This window comes from Myripristis murdjan, chromosome 8 (genome assembly GCF_902150065.1).
Source record: "Myripristis murdjan chromosome 8, fMyrMur1.1, whole genome shotgun sequence".
Classification (NCBI taxonomy): Eukaryota; Metazoa; Chordata; class Actinopteri; order Holocentriformes; family Holocentridae; genus Myripristis; species Myripristis murdjan.
The window spans coordinates 1,524,081-1,548,706 of NC_043987.1; the positions used below are offsets into that span (position 1 = coordinate 1,524,081).

At 42.8% G+C, this 24,626-nt stretch overlaps 1 protein-coding gene across 2 annotated transcripts in view; it reads left to right on the top strand.

The window, feature by feature from the left end:
- Positions 1–3,588: 3,588 nt before the first annotated feature.
- Positions 3,589–24,626, top strand: part of taok2a (TAO kinase 2a) — a 45,465-nt gene continuing 24,427 nt past the window's right edge. For both annotated transcript variants that reach the window (XM_030057644.1, XM_030057645.1), the window contains exons 1-6: positions 3,589–4,074; positions 11,096–11,236; positions 18,309–18,380; positions 22,171–22,272; positions 22,961–23,006; positions 23,130–23,226. In XM_030057644.1, coding sequence (XP_029913504.1) covers positions 11,105–11,236; positions 18,309–18,380; positions 22,171–22,272; positions 22,961–23,006; positions 23,130–23,226 — 449 coding nt within the window. In that variant the 5' untranslated portion in view covers positions 3,589–4,074; positions 11,096–11,104. The remainder of the gene's footprint in view (positions 4,075–11,095; positions 11,237–18,308; positions 18,381–22,170; positions 22,273–22,960; positions 23,007–23,129; positions 23,227–24,626) is intronic.

The following is a 24,626-nucleotide window of genomic DNA, read 5'->3' on the forward strand; positions in this document are numbered from 1 at the left end:
CCAGTCCAAGCAGCCTAGCTAGCCCAGCTACCAGCCATAGCAGCCCTAGCAACCTAGCTAGCCCAGCTACTACTCCCAGCAGTCCAAGCAGCCTAGCTAGCCCAGCTACCAGTCCCAGCAGCCTAGCTATTAGTCCAAGCAGCCAAGCTACCAGCCATAGCAGCCCTAGCGGCCTAGCAGGCCCAGCTACTAGCCTCTGTGGACTGGCAAGCCCAGCTACTAGCCTTAGCAGCCGAGCAGTACCTGTCCCTGTTCCCAGAACCAGACTGGCTGCCCCAGTCCCAGTTCCCATGGCCAGACAGGCTGTCCCGGTTCATGTCACAGTACCTCGAACCCGAGTGGCTGCCCCGGTTCCAGTTCCCAGGTCCAGACTGACTGCCCCGGTCCCGGTCACAGTCCCCCGTGCCGGATCAGCTTCCCCGGCACCAGTCCCAGTTCCCCGAACCGGACCGGCTGTCCCAGTCCATGTCACAGTCACAGAACCTCAAGCCGCACCAGTCCCAGTTTCCCGAACTGGACCCATTGCCCCAGTCCATGTCACAGTTTGCCGAGCCCGACCGGCTGTACCGGACCCGGTCTTGGTTCCTGCCCCAGTACCCCGAACCGGACTGGCTGCCCCTGTCCCAGTGCCCCGAGCCAGACTGGGTGTTCCAGCCACTGCCCTTGTCCCAGTTCCCCATACCAGACTGGCTGCCCAGGTTCCTGTCACAGTTCCCCAAGCCGGACCCACTGCCCCAGTCCATGTCACAGTCACAGTACCTCGAGCCCGACTGGCTGTCCCGGCCCCAGTCCATGTCACAGTTCCCCGAGCCCGACTGGCTGCCCAGACCCCAGTCCCTGTCCAAGTTCCTGGAGTGGACGTTGCCGCTGCCCGGCGGCCTGGAGTGGACGTTGCCGCTGCCCGGCGGCCTGGAGTGGACGTTGCCGCTGCCCGGCGGTCCCGAGTCCACCTTGCCGTTGCCGCTGCCCGGCGGTCCCGAGTCCACGTTTCTGCCGCCGCTGCCCGGCGGTCCCGAGTCCACGTTTCTGCCACCGCTGCCCGGCGGCCCCGAGTCCACGTCGCCGCTGTCCTGCGGTCCAGAGTCCACGTCGCCGCTGTCCTGCGGTCCAGAGTCCACGTCGCCGCTGTCCTGCGGTCCAGAGTCCACGTCGCCGCTGTCCTGCGGTCCAGAGTCCACGTCGCCGCTGTCCATGGTTCCCTGCGCCCTGGCCGTCCGCCAGAGCACCGCCTCGTCCATGGTTCCCTGCGCCCTGGCCGCCCTCCAGAGCACCGCCTCGTCCATGGTTCCCTGCGCCCTGGCCGTCCGCCAGAGCACCGCCTCGTCCATGGTTCCCTGCGCCCTGGCCGTCCGCCAGAGCACCGCCTCGTCCATAGACTTCTGCCCTGGAGATCCTTGTTTGTTTTGGCCTCCTCCTCCCCCCGTCTTTTGACGGCCATCCATCAATGCCTTTAAGACTCTTTGGGACGTCAGGAGCCGTCCCTAGAGGGGGGGGGGGTACTGTCATGTCCTTGAAATTATGTTTTGTTAGGCTTTGTTGTGTCATGTCTTAGAAATTATGTTTTGTTTTGTTAGGTTTTGTTCTTGTGTCTTGTCTCGTGACTTCCTGTTTTATTTTGAAATCCCACTCTCCTCTTGTGTCAGGTCACTTGCCCTTCCCCTTGTGTGTTTCCCTCTAGTCTGATTGTCTGCCATGCCCTGATTGTTTCCACCTGTTCCCCATTACCTTGTGTGTGTATATATAGTCCTTGTTTCCCTTTGTCCTGCGCGAGTTCATCCTGCTTTGTCTTGTTTGGTCCTGCTTTGTTAAGTGTTCATCATTGCTTCATGTTTCGTCAAGTCACGCCACGCCAGGTTTTGTATTTTCTTTGATACTTTGCTATTTTGCTATTGTTAAGTTTTATGTTTCTTTGCTACTTTGTCTTGCCTTCGTTTGAAATTATTTCCTCGTTAAGAGTGATTTTCTGTTGTTACTTTGTATTGATATTTAAGTTGTTTTCCTAGTTATTAAAGACTTTTGTTGAACTCCTGAGAGTCGAGCATTTGGGTTCTATCCCTTGTAGTCTAAGTTTTGACAGTTTTTCCTTCGGCATTTTTATTGATCCTCTCACTATCAGTTCTGATCAACAAGTGTGCTGAGTAGCGGTGCTGACGTCATGTTGAACAACCGCAAGTTGACGCCGGAACACCAGTGGCCGGCACCGAAATGAGGCACCGAAATTTTTGTTCTTATTCGGTCTCGTTACTACCATTTACGTCAGAACCGGTGCCCTATTGGCACCGTGTTTCGGTACCCAACCCTGACAATGTTAGCTGGGGGGAAGGCCAGCTCAATGGCAGGAGGCTAACAGTTAGCATTTGAAGCATCCAGCCAGTATCCAGCACTCAGTAACAATGAGAGGAAGATAGCACCACTACTGTTCTACAGAACAGCTGGAGGGGAGTGAAATAATATCATATTTTTCAAGAGAAATGTTATATTAGTTTTGAGAAGTGAGCTAGAGCTACAGCCTCCAAATCATGGTGTCATTCATTTACGATAAACTTATCATGGTCTTCAAATGTATTTGACAATAAGACACAGACCTTCGTATAGACCTTCATATAGCACCTTTACCAATATTACATAACCCTTCACAGCAGCATTACTAGGAAATCTTTTCTCTCTACCTTGGCTCTGGCTGTCTCCATAATGGCGTATTAGGGCCACTGTAGGGGAAAAAATTATGAAACTGGGGAGGAGGAAGTAATAATCTGAGAAAATAGCTTGTTTTTTTTTCCAGAAATCTGAGGGGTTTTTTCTCCTAAAATTACAACTTTAATTTGAGAATTTCTGAGTTTTTTCTTGCAAATTTGTGATTTTATAATCTCAGAATTTCCTGTTTTTTTCCCATAAATTTGTGATTTTTTTTTATTTAAAATCTTTTGTTCTCAGAATATTAGCCCATCGATCTCATGAAAGTGAACATAGTCTTAAAAAAAAAAAAGGTCATTTCTTTTCTTAAAAGTGTAATTGATTGTGTGTATGTTGGTGCTTGCTTGTCTTGAAATTCTCAGACTGGAAGTCAGTTTACAAGAATGTGTGGCATTACAGATCAGTAGACGACTTGTTCACTTGTTGAGACTATAATCTGTAGTATTATTAAAATGTAAAATGTCACGCTGATTTCAAAGGATGTGGTGACTTATAAACGCAGTGCATTGAACATCTCATGGTTAAGTCAGTTCTAAGGCAGTAAATATACTCTTACCACTTCAAAATACCCATGGGCATTCAGCTTTCCCATTTTTCAACCAATTCAGAAATGGCTGTTAAAACCGTTCGTTCATTCATTCACGCAGCCTACTTGTGCGAAATTTCCCTTTAGTTCATGGAGCTGCATGGTGCATCACCTGCTAACCCTAGAATAAAGAAATGTCATTCACAGACTTGGTGTATTGTTAAAAAAAAATCCAGCCTTCGAGCCTTTGTACTAGATTATTAATATTATCTAGGGCAATTTATTTTTACTCTTATTTGTGAGTTCGAAACCTCACAGGATATAGAACATGCAGTTTTCCGGTCCACACACTTGAGTCCCGCCCCATAAGGCTGTGCCATCTTGTATTTAGCAAGAACAAAAACGGTGATAGATAGAAATTAAATGTAAGGACGAGGCACAGACGAAAAAGTAAATTTTTAAGAGTACAACATTTGAGGAGGTTTGGCGGAACGGGGCACTATGTATGAAAGCGGGGAGCCGAGTAGAAACAGCAGCCACACCCCGTAGGAACAGCTAACGTTAGTTTGCAAGCTAGCAAAGCTAAGATTGCCAATAAACCAAGGCTAGCAACCAGTGAGAGACGGTTAGCGGGCTTGCAGATGTTATTTGAGCTAGCTAAACTAGCAGCTGTGTTAGTGTGGAAGCCGTTCATTAGTGTCGTCGCTGTGAAACCTGGGGGACCTCAATGGAAATGGACCAAACATCTTATTGATCAAACACTGTGAGCGCACTCGGGCTATGAGGATTGAAGCCTGCTAGCTTGACTGCTAACGCTTGTTTTTTGTGCCAGAGCGGAACCCCAATAAGCCGCGGTAAGGAATGTTTGATTTAGCCTTGTAGCTAGCTGCAATGCTACCTAACCCGGTTAGCTAAAATGAGGGTTTTCAAACTGGGTTCCGAGGACAGACTGAGGTCCTTGAAACATTTTCAAGGGCTCTGGCTTAAATAAAAACAACGTAATTTCGCTATACTTCAATTTATTACAGCTTGTCCCAGTTGGAGAAAGCGGACTTGATAAATCAAAGGCAGCACTCAATGCTGTTGCGTTGTCAGTGCTTAAGGTAGAGTGCAGTTACACAATTCATTAGCAGTGCAACAACAAGCGTCTGCACCTTTGATGCAGTTGTATTATAATATGGGGTCGAATGTTTGTCTGGTGTCTGCTGAGAATCCTCCAGTCTAACCTAGCTAACGTTAGGTACCGCTCTCATTTGGGCTTTGCTTTGCTTATATTAGTGCTAACAATTCAGTAGCTGCCAACATTCATAAATTTAGCAACATAACCATCGATATTCAGTGCCCAGCTAAGCCAGTACACCCCGAGGCATTTGATTCTTTCTTCTTCCTCTCTAAATCCTAACTAACGCACTGTTAATTTGCATTAAATCAATTGATGTCAAATGGGATGATGTTGCACGGCAGCCATCATTATCTATAATCTAAATAACAATCCCATTTTCAGACTTCTGACGATATTTAGCGAGACAAAGTGGAGCCTGTTTGTGATATTGTAATCGTTGCATAAAACTGTTTTCATTTTATAGATTTGAGATTTATTTGTAGGAAGTAAGCATTGACATGCGTGCCAGTGGGAAATCTATTCAGTGACAAAGTCAAAGCTTTCTTCCATTTTCTAAATTGCTCGAATAATTTGAGATGGATTCGATTTTATGTTTAATACTGAAGGAGGTATTTGACATCCAGTCATGGACTAAGTGATAGGTAGGCCTGCCTGATAGCTTTAAAATTTCTTTACTCTACAGTTCAAAGCTTTTGGAGCATACATTTATTTATTTTGCTGTTAGGAATGTAATCTGTGGATGTTTCAGTCTTTGTATGCTTCTAGATTAAAGATTTACCATTTTGCCATAAATGTTTCTTTTAACTTTGGCCACACCCAGTGAAAACTATCCGGTGCTCACTGTGTCTGCTCCAGCAGCTCCTTGTTTCATTTGAATATTTCCATGTCATTGTTTAAGGCGATGGTTTCTGGCAGTGATGAATGCTTTTCTGTCCAGAACCCCAACCTGTTTGAATGTTGTGACTATTAGGGTTTATGTGCATATTCATGTTACCATTTGACTTAATCATGCAACCAATAGGTATCAGTTTTGGGGTAGATTAAGGTAGGCTGTTTCCATTAGGAGTTTGCACTGGGCAGAAGTAATGTCGTAACTCACCTCTCTTCAGCTGCTACACATCACAGCCACCTATGTCTCCGCTTGGTTCAGCCATGTGATCCTGGTCATGAGGCGCCACTGACACACAAAATTATGACTAGCCCATTCTGTTGAACAAGAACTGTTTGAGAAAGCACCTTAACATCTTTTGCCTTCTTTTAAATCCATCTCATGGTAGATAGAGAAATCACTGTTCACATTTGTTGTTCGACTTGAGTGCAAGTTGTCAACAATTGCTAAAATTCACAAAGGACCGAGGCCTTTACAAACTTTGCTGGGTTGCCACATAATGTATAACTGCAAAATGGTTCATGGCATTTAGTAGTATTTACAGAGAGTCGCTTCCAAAGGAACTACTCATGCAGTATTGCATTAAACAGAAGCCCTAAGGCTACGTCTGCATGCACTCACTGAATTGTCAAGGCAATGTGATGTTGCTCGCGCTGTCTCCCGAGGAGCCAGCTGATTCTCAAGGACAAGCAGTTACATTAATCATATTATAAAACAATGTTACATTTGTCAGTAACCATGGCTAAGTGTGTTGGCTAAAATGGTAAAAACTGACTGATTTTAATCAGAGAGATGGTTTGATGTGAAGCTCAACTTGGCTTATTTTGGAATCTTCATGTATTCATAACAGTCTTCTCCTTTAATTTAATTAATCATGGTGATAAGCTTTAGCTTTAGTTTTCCTAGTTAAACACTCTGCTTTCAGACCTCCAGATGCACGATACAGGTGGAACCATAGGCGAAATTGGAAAGAAAGGAAATTGCAAATTTTTATTGATATCATCTTTGTAATATTTTTAGAGTCTTTACCAATGTTTGCTTATTTGTTTAAATTTTCTAAAGATGACAGCTAACAGCAGTGTAACTTGTATACTATTTAACCAACCAATCTGGGTAGAGTAGACTTGAGGCCGGATTATGGTTCTGCGGACGCAGATGGTGTGTGCCCAATATACCTCTGCTTTAAATGCTAAGCAATTCTCTGCCAAAACGCTATGGGGCGCGTTTTTTTTTCCTGCAGACCTACTTAGACTCTGTGGCGTATGGTCGCTGCTCTTCTTGTTGTGCTGGTGGTGCCATTTTTAAAAGGAGCAGCGGTAGGTCCAGATCCAGCATGATCCAAACTCTCCAAACAATTTGAAATCAACCGACGAGTCAAGATGCGATCACAACAGCAGTTCTTTTAAAAATGACGCTGCTAGCACAACAACAGGACATGAAGCCGGAGGGGCGAAATGCCGGAAATGATGTAGTCCAGCAGACCATTCATAGCTCTTGTTGTCAGTGGGTTCCTGCGTGGGGGCTACGTGGGGTCCGCATAGTTACAATTTTTCGGAGGTGCGCAGCAAGTCTCTGCGACGGTTGCACAACCCCCTGTAAGCTTCGCACACCCCCCGTAAGCTTCGCGTACGCAGAACCATAATCCGTCCTTTAGGCCACGCTCAGAATACACAATTTTAGGGGGGGGGTGATGACGTACACACCGGGGGCAATCGCACTTGGGCGCGTTTGGGCTTTAGGTAATGTGAGTGCGGGCCAGCCGGGGACTGGAGAGGGAGGAATTTTGGCTTTAGCACGATACGGGCCAAATGGACCTAATGTGAGTGGGACATTAGGTTCTTAGAATTATGTTGTCAGAAGAGCTCTGGGTTTGTGTTTACTTTCTTGCTGCTAACTCAGACAGACCCTTCTTTTTAAATGGTCTAGACCAGGTGACCGGGGGTGTTCTCACACAGGCAGTATTTAGATCGGCCCAGTTGAAGTCTAGGCCCAAGTGAGGTTCGTTTGGGCCAGTGTGAACACAACATTCGCCTCAGGTGCATACCAAAACGGCCATACTGACACCGCCCTGAAGAGGTAGTCTCGGTTCGACTATAGTCAAACTCTGGTGTGCTTCATTTGTGATGTGAACACAGCCGGACCTCGATCCGCCCCAACTGCCTGGTGTACTCCACAAGTTTGAGCTAAAAAGGCATAACTTACCCAGTTCATCAGTATCTGCACCTGATTTTTGAACTCTATCATTTGCTGAGAGTGATAAATACAGACAATATAGAATGAAATGAACAGTGCTACCAACAAACCCTAAACTTGGTGTATCCATTGTTCAAGTTTACTTCTCCTTACTTTTCAGTGCATTCTTTTTATGGTTGTTGTCATGGAAACATGATGCTCCGCCAGTGGTGCAGCGTTTGGACCAGAGTGAAAACGTGTGTGTGAAAGCAAACCACACTAGGATGGTACGATACCATTTTTTTCCTTGCCGATCCGATTCTGATAATAATTTCTGCCTAAAAGCCGATACAGATCAGATTCCGATCCAATATCAGCGTGCTTCTGCTTTAGCCTACACTACCAACCTTACATGATATGATTGCTGTCATCAGGTTAAACCCTTTGTAAAACATGAAAGAACATACAGAGAATGAATGCCACAGAACTGATCTTTTATTATCCAACTTAGTTTGACAGTCTAGACCAGGGGTCGGCAACCTTTAGCACTCAAAGAGCCATTTGGACCCGTTTCCCACAGTAAAGAAAACACTGGGAGCCACAAAACCCTTTTGACATTTATAATGAAATAACACTGCATATAAAGGTTTTTTTTTTGCCTTTATGCTATATATAGCTAAACAAACCATAATGTGTTGCATTTATGAAATCAATGAACGACTGCAGAGAAAACAAAATTACATTTCTGCATGCAACAAAAACATTTTGAACTCCGAAAAAAGACGCTGGGTTGAAGGTTACTTCAAATAGTAAAGTAGAACACTCAATGTCTGTTTGAGTCCTTCTTGTATATGAAAAAAACGCTGAACTTAAATTATCCACCGGCAGCAAACCAAAAATGCCGTCCTCTCTCTGTGTGCCATCATCCTTTTGCTGGCACGTGCAGTCAGCTGTCAACCTGAATAATAAAAGGACTATTTCACTGAACAATGAAAAAATATGAATATATGCAAAATAATAGGCAATTAAAATATTTATCATAGGCTACTTGGTTAATGTGATTTCTGCTCCTGAACCTGAGCGCACAGCGTCTGCACATCTGGGGTCCGTTTCACGAAGCAGGTTCAACAAACTCCGAGTCTTACCCCGAACTCTGAGTTGATCTACTCTGAGATAGGAAACTCTGAGTTTTCGGTTCCAGAACAGCTGATTTGAGTTAGTTTGATCAACTCGGAGTAGTTTCACCTGGAGTTAAGCACGTGCACCACAGCTATAAAAAGACAGTGTCAATGGAGCCCCAATTTGACGAGTCACCATGGCAACGGGGAAGCGTCAGGCTGCGTTTTTCACCCCAGTTGAATTGAAAATCTTAATGCGTTCATACAGCGAGTCTGAACATGTTTTTTAAGTGCAACACCGCTGCAGCGGCAAAGGAGAGGGAGATGGCGTGGGAGAACATTGCTGCTCGGGTCAGTGCGTAAGTTTAAATGTAGTCCGTTGCAATCACAATAATATTACAGGGGAAAACTGCTTGAATGGTTGCCTATTAATTTATTTCATTTAGGTGCAATCCCGCGGGGGAGAAGCGCACTTGGCAGCAGCTTAAGATGAAATATAAAAACATTGTTCAAACAGGTAAGACCTCGGCATAAACATCTATGCGCGGTCTTATAACCATCTCCCGACGAATATTTAATTCTCTGCGCAGTAACACTGCACCTTCATCCACGGGATCGTTGTCGAAAGGACATGCCATGTTCGTGAAAAAATGTCGCCACCTAACTGCTAATGGACTTCTAACAAAGGCCTACTGACTTTTTTTTTTTTTTTTTTTTTTTTTTTTTAAATTATTATTTTTTTTAAAATAGCAGACGGCAGAACTAATACGCCACGCCAAAACTCGCCTGCTGACTGAATGAATGAGGAAGTTAAATACCGTGTGTGGCTGAAAGAGGGCGGACACAGAGAGAAACTCCAGGTTTCATGAGAAAAACCTGGTCCCAACCAGGTTAGTTTCATGGAGTCTGTGGTAACTGACCAAGAGCTTAAGTTACCTCCCTCTCCCTCTCTTCAGGGTTATAGAGTTTTCACTAAACCTGCTTTGTGAAACGGACCCCAGGGTTGTAGGCTATCCCGTCACCTTCATCTGCAGGATCATAAGCTGTCATCTGTGAGGCGTGTGCCCAGTGTTTGCTTTTAAGAGCAACACGTTTTATTTAGATGTTACAAGATCACCATAATCTTCAAATTTAGAATTAAATTTTACAAACGAACAAACCAAAATAAAATACATTTTAATTTAATAGGCTACTCATTAATTTTTTTCAAAGGCCACAGGGAGTGTCTAGACCCCTGGTCTAGACACTCTTAAACCGCTTTGCCAAATGGCAGACATTTTGCAACTTACCGTATTGACCTGCATAGAAGACGACCCTGATTTCAAGACGATCCCTCTTTTTCAACACCCTTTTTTGCAAAAATACTTTTTATATGGACAAAATCTTGTTTGAATAAAAAAGCCACTGGCCGGCATCAGGCAAGCCGGCCAGTGCATCAGGCTTCGCAATGCTCGGCGACTCGCTCGCTTTAGCTCGCTCGGTGGGGCCTCATGCGGCTCAAGGTCGCTTGAGACGGCAAGCCTCCGTCATGGTTTTGTCAGTAACTATACTTTGCACCGAAATCAAGCGCTCCCTTACAAGGGATCTCCTACGGAAGCAATAATAGCTTACCTGCACAGCGGTGCCCTGCGTGCATCCGCGTCACGTGGTGGTATCGGTGGTAGTATCGGTGCATTAACGGGCATACTCGCCGATTCTGATATTACCAAAAAAAAGGCTATATCGGGTCGATACCAGTATCAGTATCGGTACCATCCCTACTAGCTGACAGATGAAACAATGTATCATTTTATCGTTTTCCCACCTGGTGTGCACTCTTGGTGTAATATATGTGTAAAAACACCCTGAGAGTGACTGCAAACTAAAGACCTAAATAAGCCTAAATCAGGGGTAGGCAACAATGTGGCACAGGGAGCCAAGAAGCTGCAGGTTTTCATTCCAACCACAAACTCCACCAGGTGATTTCACTGACTAGTTCCTCCTCTGTGCTTGAAATGAGGCAGTTAGGCCGAGCTAATGCATTGGGGTGCCTTTACTATTTGCATGTAGTTGGGCTTTTACGGGGGTTATTGCTCTGACATCACAAGTGAATACTGAATAATTAAAACACATTAAAGTGTACTTTGTGAAAACCAGCTGTCATTTTGTGTCCCATTTCACTATTTCCGGTCATTCTTTGCCGCTCACATCACTTTTTATTCACTTTTTATTTGTTCATTATTTTTCATTTTTCCTTGCACTTTTTTCACCACTGTTGTTCAGCTCCAAGTTTTTCCGGGGATTTTTCAGTCAGATTGAAGACACATTAATGGAAGGGTTGCTCCATATTTATGGAATAGTCATGGAATTTTTTTTTTTATCAGGGCCACAGCGGGAGCCTTCCAGTGGTGATCAGCAGTGACTGGAACCTACTCTATACAAGATTAGCAAAGTCTTGCAACAAAACGCACTATGTACCACAAGATGGTTGCTCTAGCACTTTCTTGACCATAGTGTATGTACACTATAAGCTGTGTATGTCCACCTGTCAGTGCAGCATCCCAGTCCTCAACAGTGTTTTCCCTGTTTTCCAGGCCCTGGCCATGCCCTCGAGTGCACGGGCGGGCAATCTGAAGGACCCGGAGGTGGCAGATCTCTTCTACCGAGATGACCCCGAGAAGCTCTTTGCTGACCTCCGAGAGATCGGCCATGGGAGCTTTGGAGCCGTATACTTTGTGAGTAGTATTGAGGGATGTCAGTGTTGTGATAGAGGGAGATTGCCCAGAAGTTCACAGCTGATTTGTGGCTATTGGTGTGATCCATACAGATCACCCCACATGGTCTGGCACACAAGAACTGTGGATCATTTTGCAAAAGTTAACCATCATGGTGAAATACAGTACAACCACTGTTAGTTTTTTAAGCATGTCGTCACTTAATCTCAGTGAATGACAGACACACAAAGGCCGGTCAGTTGTGTGGTCCTAACGTATGTTTTGTCTTGCTGAAAGTGTAACCATGATGGTTCTATGTGTGCTTAAGTTGGGCACAGTGGACTTTTGGCAGGCAGACACTTCCCCTGTTCCCAGCACTGCAAACAGGTATAAATTAATCATTTAAAAAATCAGATAAATGTGAGCAGAATAGTACCACCACATACAACACAAAATCGTTATTTTATTTAGTCATTCATGGCAGTGATTTCTTCGAGGTGGTAACAGGTAGAGAACACATTTTTCCTCATTGCCAGAGAACCAAGAACTCCTTTTGCTTTGATTTTAAGGACAAAGTATTAGTAGTAGCTCCCGGCTAACCAACCGGACATAGTGGTGGTGGACAAAGAGCAGAAGAGGGTGGTGGTGATACCAGCCGACGCCAACATCAGAAAGAAGGAACATGAAAAGGTTGAGAAGTACCAAGGGCTGAAAGAGCCGCTAGAACGTATGTGGAAGGTGAAGGTTAGTGTGGCCCCCGTGGTAGTAGGAGCACTCAGGGTGGAGACCTCCAAACTGGGAGAGTGTTTTTTTTTTTTTTTTAAGCACATAACTTTTAAATGTTTCAATTAGCCTACAAGTCAGAACGAGTTTATAAGCTGGTGTGTGTGAAAGACAGAACAGCTGTTATTCCCGAAAGGAATAATAGTAATCTATATCAAGTGAGCTGGCAAGAACAACGTGGCATGCATGCCACGATCAGTCCCCAAGTTTGAGCAGCAACGTTAAATTTCTCTGGGAGATTCTTGGCTGTGTGTCTCTCTGCCAGATGTTGTGTCAGCAGCACTGCTGATTTTATCTGCCCGTCCTGGTCAATATAAAGGCATGTGATAGTAATGTAGCTCTTGGCGGTAAGAGTCATCCTGCAGTCAGTAGTCAGTGCAATATTCCCAGTAGCTAACTCCTCTCTTAAGGCACGTGAGCTGTCCTGGTAGTGCTTTTCAGTTTGGGAAGTTATCGTCTGTCTTGCTGGCATACTGTACTGTGGTTCGAGGTAGTTTACGAGCTGATGGAAGCCCTCGCCTTCAACAATGCTTACCTGTAGCATGCCAGCCTCAATCATTCTGCAGATCCTCTGGGTGACTTCCTCAGCACAGCACGAGTCACACCTTTTTGCGGGCCCCAGTAAGAATGACATGAGGGTGGTTTGTTGTGTGGCCTTCTCTTGATGGGTTGGGTGCTTGTTTTTTATGTGTAGCAGCATTTTGCTGGTGCTCCTGCTCATTTTTTTAAATCTCATCTCTCATGTTTATTTTATTTAACATTTTATACATTCATCCTATAAAATGGATGCAAAAAATAAAATGGAGATAAAAATACTAATTAACCTTTTAATGTTAATTTTATGTTTTGAATATCTGGTTCATTTACAACAACTGGTTAACTGGCTAACCGGCTATCCGTGTACATCCCTAAGTGGAACAACTCCCTATATATTAGATCATCTCTTGGTGTCATGTGATTTTGTGTCATGTTTAGTTGGTGTAGGAAAAAGATCCACTGTTGAAATACATTCCCAGGAGAGAGAGAGTTTGCTCTGTAGGTCAGTTTTAATCCGTTTTGTGACACAAATAGCGACTCAAAAATGTGTTAATCTTTTATCTTACCCTCCGAGGACAAATAAATATTAATTTGAGCTTGACCTTGATCCCTTGGGAGACGCCTGTGCAGATGACCCAGTCTGGCTGGCCAAGTGGCATTGGGGGAATTGTTGTGAAAATAAAATCGTAAAATCGAAATAGAAATCAGTTTTTGTTTGTATGCTTGTTTGTGTAGTCCAATAAATGTCTCTTTTGGTCAGGTGCATTTTACAGTATGACAGGCCTATTTGTTCAGTTTTTCCATAGCAGATTGTTTTTTCCGCTTCAGTATAGGCAACATAGTAGTTGTCTATAGTTGTAATTAAATTAGTAATTAAATTTACAAATATGATGCCATTATTTTATTGTACAAGTGCAATGTAAGTGCACTGCCACTGCCACTTAAAGGGATACTTCAACCATTGTGGACCCCATTTAGGACAGTAGTGGTGCTATCTTCCTCTCATTGTTACTGAGTGTTGGATGCTCCAAACATAGCCAAAAAAGAAGATAAATAAAATAATATACATAAAAAAAAATAAGAGAGTGTACACACATATAAACAAACTGCATGCAATTGTTAAGTTGTCTACTGTTTGCAAACTTAAGTGTCAGCATCAGACTACAGGGGCAAAAAGAGCCTCCAGAACCAAACCAGGATGAGTCAATTGTTTAGCAGAAGATTGTTTATCAGAGAAGATCGACCATAGCCTCATATTTGGCGCGCCGAATTGAGCATCATGGCCCTGTGATAAGATGAATATATTTCCCCCAGTTAGCATGGTACAATTCTAGATGGTTTACCATCCTGTATGACAGCTCTTCATAAGCACAGGTCCAGCATGATGCAAAAATGGCGTTCCATTCCTTGTCACTTAATGTCTGATAGCGATCTGTCCCATGTCTGCTCGCCTGATTTATCCAGCCAAGCCAAGTATTATATTGAGGCAGCAAGTATTTTACTAAGGCAGGAATAGGCAACCATGTGCCATAGTGAGCCAAGAGTCTGCAGGTTTTCATTGTAGCCAAAAACTTCAACAGGTGATTTCATTGATTACCTCACTTTCAAGCAGAGAGAAGGAACTGACCAGTGAACTCCACCACCTGGTGGAGTTTTTGGTCGGAATGAAAACCTGCAGCCTCTCAGCTGCACTATGGGTATCAAGTCTTGCTAGAGTCACCTGAGGGTATGATTATATAATTTATATAATTACATAAAAATTATATAATTATATCACTTTGAGGTATTTCCAGATTTGATTCTGAGGTATACCATATTGCTCCCTCAACATGGTGAAAGATTGAAGCACAGACACATCATAATAAATTTTAAAAAAACAACAACAATAAAACGGTTTCTTAGCAATAGGGATCTTTAGTTTATGCCATAAACATGTTGAAGGAAACAAGTAAGGATCTGACTTTTTATCATTTTATTTAATTCTGTTTTTATTCAGTTTACGTTCACTTTTGTTGGACATTGTATCGTATTTTATTGTATACAGGGTTTCCGCTACATGTAATTGATCGTGGCGCACCGCTATGGCAAAATAAAAGCCGCCACGCCTTCGGAATGATGAATGGATATGCGTGTGTGTGTGTGTGTGTGTGTGTGTGTGTGTGTGTGTGTGTGTGTGTGTGTGTGTGTGTGTGTGTGTGTGTGTGTGTGTGTTTATTTATATATATATATATATATAGCTTACATTTGCGCATGTGTACTTACTATAATCAGAGTTTGAAATGATAATTAAATATCATTAAATGTTACACTACGCTGCAATTAACTTTATTTTGAAAAATGAACACCGGAGTCATCACCCGCCTGTTTGATTCTACTGCTGCGCGCAGAGGGAAAGAAAAGGGCGAGAGAAAGGTACCTAAGCAAGATTAGGTTTAATCCATTTTTTGTTCAAGCCTGTGAAAACGACCCTAATGTCATTGTTAATGTTAACATTGCATTGTTACTGATAGTAACGTTTAATGTTAAGGATGCACACTTTGGCGTTAACATGTTACGTTTCACATACGTTTTGAAAAACGGCACGACATAGCTTAATGTCAGGTAATTTTCTGTAATGACTCATTCCTGGTTGCATTTTCAGATGAGTATATTAAAATATTTTCATAAGAAGAGGAAGGTTCCCGGTGAAGAGAGTCACATAATGTTAGATAAAGGAGGCTCAATGTTCTTGATTTATCCTGACGTTATGCCCTCAAGTTCTGAGGAATAGAAATGATACTGATGTGTACCGTGGAGTTCAGTGTAATATATAAATGTTCCTAAGGTTACCTGCGTGATATTGGTGATGTGAGAGAATCTAACACTTGTTCCCAATTATATATTACAAGTGCACAGGCAGAAATAGTGGAGGAGGTGAGTGGAGGAGAGAAAAGTGGAGGCGCAGTGCAGGAGGTTGCATGTTCCTGCTCTGCAGGTGAGCATGGTGAGGCAGGAGAGGGCATCAGGGAAGAAGAGAGTGAAGGAGGAGAGAGAGGGAAGAAAAAAAGTAAGCACAGGGAATCCGGCTGGGACCCAAAATGGATCAATTAAGCTTAGAGCTCTTTTTCAAAAGATCAAGAAAGATAAAGTGCTCTTAGGCAGGCTGCACATTGTGCCATTAGATAGGGATACAGTGACATCTTGAGATTTAAATAAAGTATTTACTTATAAAAACATTCAGTTTTAAGTTGTCATAATTTCACATTTCAACTAATTTAATGATTTATCGGCTGCAGATACTTTTATTTTTCAAATCCACAGCACATGTGGATGCAAAAATAATGGGATGAGTTTTAGCCTCCTCATGTAACTGGACAGAAATCAGCAAAAGAGGGGGTGACGTGCCAGTGGAAATGACTAGTGGCCAGGGGTGGACTGGCTATGTGGGCCAACAGTCCCCGACACCTTTTTTTATTATTATTTAAATAGCTGACCGGCCTATACAACCAGTAGATCAGCGGCCCGATTGACACTGGGCTGGCCCCAGTCACATTGCTAAACAACCCCTTTTGCGTAGTTTGGTCCCGCCTGCATAATGATTTCGGCAAATAAAGTCATTGCAAGAGTTTGTTTACTAACCACCGGGCCGGCCCTCGAGACACACTGCTCTGCGGCCCATTGGTTATTTTTCTTCACTGACACGGCGCTGGCCCAATGATATCACAAGCCTTTTGCTCGGTGCGCCGTGTGCAGTGCAACGTGGGTTGAACGTTATCTCATAGGATCTACTGAGATGGAGAGAAAATGCCAAGGTGGCGCAGAGAAACTGCGAGAAAAAAAGAAACTTGCTCTTCAAGCAAATGCTGCCAAATGTGCGAAAATTACAGACATGTTTGCCATGGCAGGGCCATCATCATTTCCCGTGGCTGATGATGACAGTGGTGCCGGCAGCAGTTCTAGCAGTGTCCAGGAACATGTAGAACCTGCGGTAAGCTGGACTGCTTTCAGAACACTCGTCTCGGCTATATAATGTGAATAGGCTAACTAAGGCAACCCAACTTCGGTAGATCTTATTAAATAATAAAACGTCAATAAAATATTTTATTATTTTATTTATTATTTTATTATAAATATATTATGTTCTATGGCCGTCTCAGTTTGCATTAAACACAGGTGGAGCTACCATTTATAAGACATTGATTGTATGGACTAGCTAGGCTACACTGATTGGATGAGAAAATGTGTCTTGGTAACTTATTTGCCTACATATGTCTTCATCCTGAACTAAATAGTCTTGAATGTGATAACACTTTTTCCCCACCGTTCACCACACCAGCAATAACAGTAGGCTAAGTCAGCATTTTAACTTCATTTTTATGTAGGCTACCCCTGGTTTGGTACAATGAACAAAAATGAAAGAAAATAACATTTTTTAAAATTAGGCTATATAATTTTGTCTGTTGCCTGTGCCAAATGCAACTGTACACCTCTTTACAAGAGAGTCCAATAATTCTTGGGGTATTTGTAAATAGGCAGTAAGCCACCACTCACCGAAATGAAAAGTGAGTCAGCATTCTGATTTTGTGCTATTAATTGTTTGCCTTGCCTAGTAGGCCAAGGCAAAGATACTTATTAGGCCAGAAAAAAATTGTTTTGGGTAGTTTTTATGTAACCTTAGGTGACCTAGGAGAATGTTAGCTACAAGAAAATCCCATTTTTTAAAATGTGACATTAAAACAATATTTAAAATGACATCATCATTTTGTTCACAGTCATGCCACTGTAGCTGTATTTCTTTTTATCAGATAATCCAATGGTGCAATTCTGGAGCGCACTGCACATTTATGTTGTCCATTCGGGCGGCGTCCCGGTATCAGTCCGACCGTGTGCGTGGCGAGGCTCTGTCGGGGCGTGCATTGAAACCGCCTGGGCACGCTCTCGTAACAGCCCAAACTTTAGGGATAGGGATTTCCCTAAAGTGTGTGCGCAAGATAGCAATTTTAGGGATAGCGCATGAAACACGCCCACGGACACACCTCCAGGCGCAAATAACTGAGTCAGCATAATGGATATGGGTTTTGTTTTCGTGCAGGAGTCGCTCTCGTCACTCCCTGTCCAATCAGTTGCCTGCACGGTGTTTCCGTCACATTTTCGGCTCGACTCAGCTTGACTCAGCTCGCTTGGAACCCCTGAGTAGGTCCTAAAATGGGACGTGCTACCAGGTACTACCACCTAATGGAAAAACTCTCAAACCGAGTAGAGTCGAGCCAAGTCGAGCCGAGTAGGTACTAGTGGAAAAGGGCCATATGGTGAGGTACTTGTCAAACTGTTTTGTGAACGCTAGGTTTAGGAATCACTGGGAAATTAGTGATGGGGTACTATCAGGATATTTTACCCACAATAATGATGGTATCACAATACACACAAAAAAATGCTGGAAAAGACTCAATTTCCAATAACCAGGAGTTATTGGAAATTGAGTGTTTCAGTGTTTTAATATGCAAAGCAACTGCAGCATGAACAGTTCCATTTGAATACCTAAAGGCAGGGAACAACTAAGCCAGTATAGGAACACAAATGTGCGTCTGTGCAAATTAAGTTGAAAACTCAAGTATTGATACTTGGCATAAGTGTATTGATAACATATCACAAGAGGAAGTATTACAGTATATTGCATTATCAATTTATTGTCCCACCCCTAGTGAACACACCCAAGAAGGTTTAGGTTAGGGATGGGGAAAAATCAATTTTGTCTAGTTAATGTGTAATTGCTTTCTCATATTGTGTCCAACAGGCTCGAGATGTGCGCAACAATGAGGTGGTGGCCATCAAGAAGATGTCCTACAGCGGCAAGCAGACTAATGAGGTGTGTCTGAAGATTCTCAGTCATCCAGGTCATTGTATATCAGGATGTAGTAAATCAAAGGCAGCTGAACCTTTTTCATCTTGTTTAAATGTGTTTTGGGTGCAAAAGCTCACATTGAAATGTTATGGCCTCAGTGAAGTCAAAGTGACATTTAAGCCTTGTTCCCACCTGGTATTAACAACTGTACTGTGAAATCTGAACACAAGCTGACACCTAAGTACAAGTGTAAACAGCAGCAGTGTGTCCTGAGTGATCAGATCTCAGGCCATGTTCGGATTTGGCCTAGAATGCATGTATCCGTATTGCATCAGAATTGTAATCAGACATGTGTTCCAGGAAATATTGAGGGACTGCCTCCTAACCTGACGTCCTCTGTCTTGTCCAGCCCAACACCCCAGCACTGGCCAGACCGTCTTTTTTCCATTAGAAAAAATATCTGTGACTGTCCAGTGCAGCTGCATTGTCAGCTGATGGATCAAATGCAAACTCAAGTGCAGGTTGGCTATAAAGCAGCTTGTTAATGAATAAAAAGACAAACCATCCACTTGCAGTATGGATTGTTATAGATTGTTACACAATCTATGTCAGTGCGCTGCAGTAGCTGGAAATCTTCTGTGCCTTTGCCAGACATACGTTCATATTCCACTCAAAAACAACATTTCATTCAACTTATGTAAAATCCTGCCATATTCCGCGTAGCGGCGCAACTTGGTGGGCGTTATCCTGGTAATTTCTGCTCTGACGACGTGCTAACATCCGTGCTAACTCGCACTGTCTCTGCCTCATCATCGATCCGCGGCTCGGTCGGCTCGCCGGGGATGCACTCCCCTCGGCCTGGGGGTGAACGAGCGGGCTCATCGTCTCCTCCAGCACTCCTCCGACTTCGGAAAAAGATAGTGTTCACGTATCGACCATAAGATGTCGCCATTGCGCTTTCAACCGTATCACCAGATGCGGTTAAAAGCTCTATATACCGTCTTTGGTATCACTGTTTCTGGTGCATAAAAAAACTATTTAAAATAAATAAACAAGCGACGCTTAGCCTGGCGGGGGGGCAAGAAAAGCCTGGCGGCCCACCAGGCCTATAAAGCACTGGGGGAAACCCTGAACTATTATACTGCTGCTGCAACCTCACTTAACTCTAAGAGCTATGGTGTTTTAGTGGTCCTTAAATGCAACCTCTCTATAAATATTATAGAAACTTATGGCAGAACTGATGACCACTTTGTAGGATGCAAAATAGCATTTGTAGCACTTAATGCTCCTAACAAATTTGGTCCAAATTTTTTATTAATATTAACATTTTAACCAAATTGCAGAGCCTCTCTGTAGTAATAGGTGCTGATATGAAAGTCATTTTGGACCCAGTACGTGACCGCTCTGGTCATTCATCTCTGCACACTCACAGTTGCGCTAAGTCTGCATTCAGTGGCCTTATTTCTGACTTCAGTCTTATAGATTTATTTTGAGCTATCAACCTTACAACTAAACAATACAGCTTTTGCTCGGATGGACAGACACAAATTGTACTCCAGAATAGATCAGCTGCTGGTCAGTTCAAATACATTTTCTCAAATTCACTATGTTAACATTACCCCCTGTCCGTTATCAGATCACAGTGTTGTCACATCTAAATTAACCATTGCCCATACACCCACTAAAGCCATAAGATGGCGCTTTAATATAACCTTACTGAGAAACAAAAAGTTATGTACTCATTTAAGAGCAGCCTTCACTATTTTTATTTCTGAGATTGCCGGGATGATCCACGGATTCTTTGAAGTGCATTTAAAGATTATTAATAAAGATTAAGTACATTAATCTCATTTTCTTCTCATCTCATTAAAAACAGATTAAGCCAAATCAATGACATAGAGACTACCTTAAACTCTTTAGAGCATGATCAACAAAATATTGCTCTTACAGAGGAAAGGGAAAACAAATTTAATCCACTAAAACAGAACTAAACACTCTCTTAAGAATTAGAGCAGAATTCCTGATATAAATATCGAGAAGAAATTATTTTTTCAGTGGTTCCAGATCAAGCCACCCCCTTGCCTTAATCTTACAGAAATGTGAAAAACATTCATGCATTACATATATTTGCTCTAACCAGAAAGTACTTTTTACAAAATGTCTCTTCCCAACCTCTCTTTTGATGAATCTGGTGATTTAGGAGCACCCATCACACTAACTGAATTCAAAGCAGCTATTATAGGGATGAAAAGAGGTATACCTCTAGGATGGGACGGCATCCTCCCAGAATTTTATTTTATGTTCTGGGATTCGCGAGGTCAGTTTGTTTTGGATGTGATTAATTATTCTATTGAAAAGGGTTGTTTTCTAAGATATAAATTTGGTCTTAATATCTGTGCTACCTAAACCCAACAAGGATCCCACTTCATATAGCAGTTACAGACCACTCAAGTTTTTGCTTGTGTCCTGGCCTCCTGTCTTGAACCATATATGACCAAGATGGTACACTGTGACCAGACAGGTGCCATCAAAACACAAGTAACCTCTGACAGCATGCGCCGACTTCTCCACATTATACACGCTGCATCATCTTCATGTGCTGTTTTTAGCCCGGATGTGGAAAAAGCATTTGACAGGCTGGAGTGGACCTTTTGTGGGAAGTGCTGAAAAGATTTGGACTGTGATCAGAATTCATCAAAATGACACATACTTTATGGACTCCCTCCACTATGATTGTTACCAGCGGTATTACCTCCCCTTAGTTTTCAATCACACGTTCTGGTCGTCAGGGCTGCCCCTTAGTCCCTCTTTATTTGCCCTGTCACTTGAGCCACTCGTGCAAACTATTAGAGAAAATCCGTTTTTCCAGTTACTAACACTAGTCATTCAGTTCTCTTGTATGCCGATGACATTTTAATATATATTGTTAATGTTCTGATTTCCATTCCTTACATTTTAAGTACATTTGCAAATTTTAGCTCCTTGTCAGGTTATAAGATAAATTGGACAAACTCAGCGCTGTTACCGCTAAATCGGTGCATGACACAAAGTTTATTACCATCCTATATCCCTATTGTTAAACAATTCAAGTACCTTGGGGTTGAAAGTTTTCCTAGCAAAGTAAGAATTTCATTTTATGGTTTCTCTCTCTCTCTCTCTCTCTCTCTCTCTCTCTCTCTCTCTCTCTGAAATGATAAGTTTTTATCTGTATATAGAGAGGGAAAGTGGGATCTGATCGTAAGTGTGCGGGTGGGACGTGGAGACACATGGTAATGCCAGGTGTATATGGACAGACTGACAGCTGTCCACTTGTGTTGGAACACCAATGATGCATTTTAATTCTAGGTGGGAACAGAGCCTTTACATGTATAGGCTGTAATTCCTTAATGGTTAATGCCATAATTTTGTTCAACCCCTTAAATTAAAGTTGAAAGGATGCACTTCAGTCAAGTCTTGATTACTCCATTTACTCCAGGAATTGAAACCTGTCACTCATAACTATATGAGGGCTGTTCAAGTCGCGTGCAACTCATAAAGGTCACAAAAATTTGAAACATTTGTCAGTTAGTAATGTGTTCTCAAATTTATAACCACTGTTTTCTGAGATCTTTGAAAAATTTCTGAAATTTTAACTACAGAAAGGATTTTTTCTCTCTCAGCTCTTTAAAGGTGTTCAGGAAATTGCATGCTAACAGTGTGATAATTAGCATACATGTCTCTTGTAATACGCTGTTTTCAAAATGTGTTGAGAAATATGTGGGTGGTGGATTGAGTTTTGTTGTGTACAGGGAGTTACACTTCTCTGTGTCTGCAGAAATGGCAGGACATTATTAAGGAGGTGAAGTTCCTACAGAAACTCCGCCACCCCAACACCATCGAGTACCGAGGATGTTACCTGAGAGAGCACACAGCATGGGTATGTGCGTGGGAGTTTATTTGTGTTGTAGGATATGTATATATAACATAAATCCACTAACTACAAAGAGTAGCTTTCTATAGTTGTTATCAAATGAAGAAGGTTGATACTGATACTTTTCACACAACTCAAAATTTACTGAGTCGACTTAGCGTTGGCCCTTCAATATGATCAATCGACTGTTCATACCTTGGAATATTCTTTTTCTAAATTTCTTGACTCAGGAGAAATTAATGCTCTCAAAAAGAAGAGACTCTTAAATTTCTTCCACAGGGTTATACTAAGAATGAGAGAATCCATTTTCTTGACTTGACAACATAAAAGTCATTTTGTCCAAATTTTATAGGAAATTGTCTGATGTTCGATTTTCTGTGAACTAATTTGTCCTGTATATGATTCATAGTATTGTATGTATTGATTGTATGATTCATTCATTTCAAAAGTAGCAGTTAGCCATGCTCTCAAGTGGTGAGAGGCATTTGCCGCACCCAGCCCATAAATGCAATTCTACATTGTCATGAAAATGTGATTGTCAAAAAAAAGTGTATGATACAATTTAGGCATCCACCAGACACTGGCAGCTGGAGCAAAGAGTGAATTTGCCACCCTGGCTGTGTTTTTCTAATGATGCTTATGTTTGTCTGTCTGCTGATCATCGGTTTCACAAAATGTTTTCCTCTCTACTCAGCTGGTGATGGAGTACTGTCTCGGCTCAGCCTCAGATCTCCTTGAAGGTCAGCTAAGCACCAGAACAAACAGTGACACTGAGTCATGGGGTTCTCACTGACTGAAACACTATTTTTTAGTTCCTCTCTCTTCATACACCTGTCTGACTCTTAATTTCCCTGTCCTTGTAGTTCACAAGAAGCCTCTCCAGGAAGTTGAAATAGCTGCTATTACCCATGGTGCACTGCAGGGCCTGGCATATCTGCACTCTCACAATATGATTCACAGGTAAATCTTTCCCCACGTTATAATAATAAAAAAATAATAATACTAAATACTAATACCAGAAGTAATACTGAAACTGTGAAAATATGGTCTGTGATCACTCTTTCCCATTGCCGTCTTCTTAACTTGCATTACTTAGATTACGGTTGTGAGCTTATATGTGGCTATGTAGGGACTGTGAAGCGACACAACTTGCATGCAATTGGATTTGATGTTGCTGCCTCGTCTCGTAGACCGTGCAAGTACTTGTACTGTTTGACTTGTAGGCCTAACAACAGTAAACTTCTAACAACAGTAACTAATAATAATAATACTGACTCCTCAGAGCTTCAACAATCAAAGAAATCGCGTACTCGTTCGTCTAATGGGCCTTTCACATAGTGCACGCACAGCGCAGACCTCGGCCAGCACAGCCATTCACTGTGTATGTGATCGCGGGGTGCAAGGGCGCACCGGTCTGTGCTGAGCGTAGGGCAAGGCTGGTGCCCGTGCCCGTGCGCACTGCGCCCAAGTTGACAATTTTTTGACTTGGGCACAGCGCTCTGTGATGACACCTCGACACGTCCAATATGAGAGAATAGTGGAATCTGAAAAAAATCTGGCAGATTTTGGCAGAACGGCAAAACACCAATGGAGGAAAGCATCAGTGTGGCTGTTTCTGTATGTGCAGACTACAGTGCTACTGTGATCTCACTAAAAAAGCCCAAGCATGGAGAGAGAGATCCAACAATTTGGAAAAACCAGATGTGTTTAAAAACTGGCAGAGATATATGATGTTTTTGCTTTCCACTATAGGCGAGATTTTTTTTCTTTTTTTCTGCACTATACCCTACTCTGTGCGCATGTGCACATTGCTCTGCATCCGTCCACACCGTACCCAGCGCAGAGCACAGCCCAAACCGCACACTATGTGAAAGCCCCTTAAATAATGCATTCCCATTAAAGTATGGGAATACATTATTTTGCACTACTTAATTGTTCGTACTTGAATTTTATTTTAGAATTCGGAAATTTTAAGAGCAAAGGTTGTATTAATTGTATTAAAAAAAGTCAAATAAATATTGAAATGTTAAGAAATTAATGTTTTTTCATTGATATTCATAATATAGCATGTTTAAAGGTCGGACTATGGTTCTGCGGACGCTTGACGCAACGCGCACGCAGTTGAACTGCACAACAGCAGTTCTTTTAAAAATGACGCTGCTGGCACAACAGGATGTGACGCCGGAGGGGCGAAATCCCGGAAATGATGTAGTTCGGCGGACCAATCATAGCTCTTGTTGTCTGTGGGGGGCCTGCATGGGGGCTACTTGGGGTCCGCGTAGTTAAAATTTTTCGGAGGTGTGCGGCAAGTCTCTGCGGCGGTCGCAGATATCCCGCAAGGTTCGCACACCCCCCCCGTA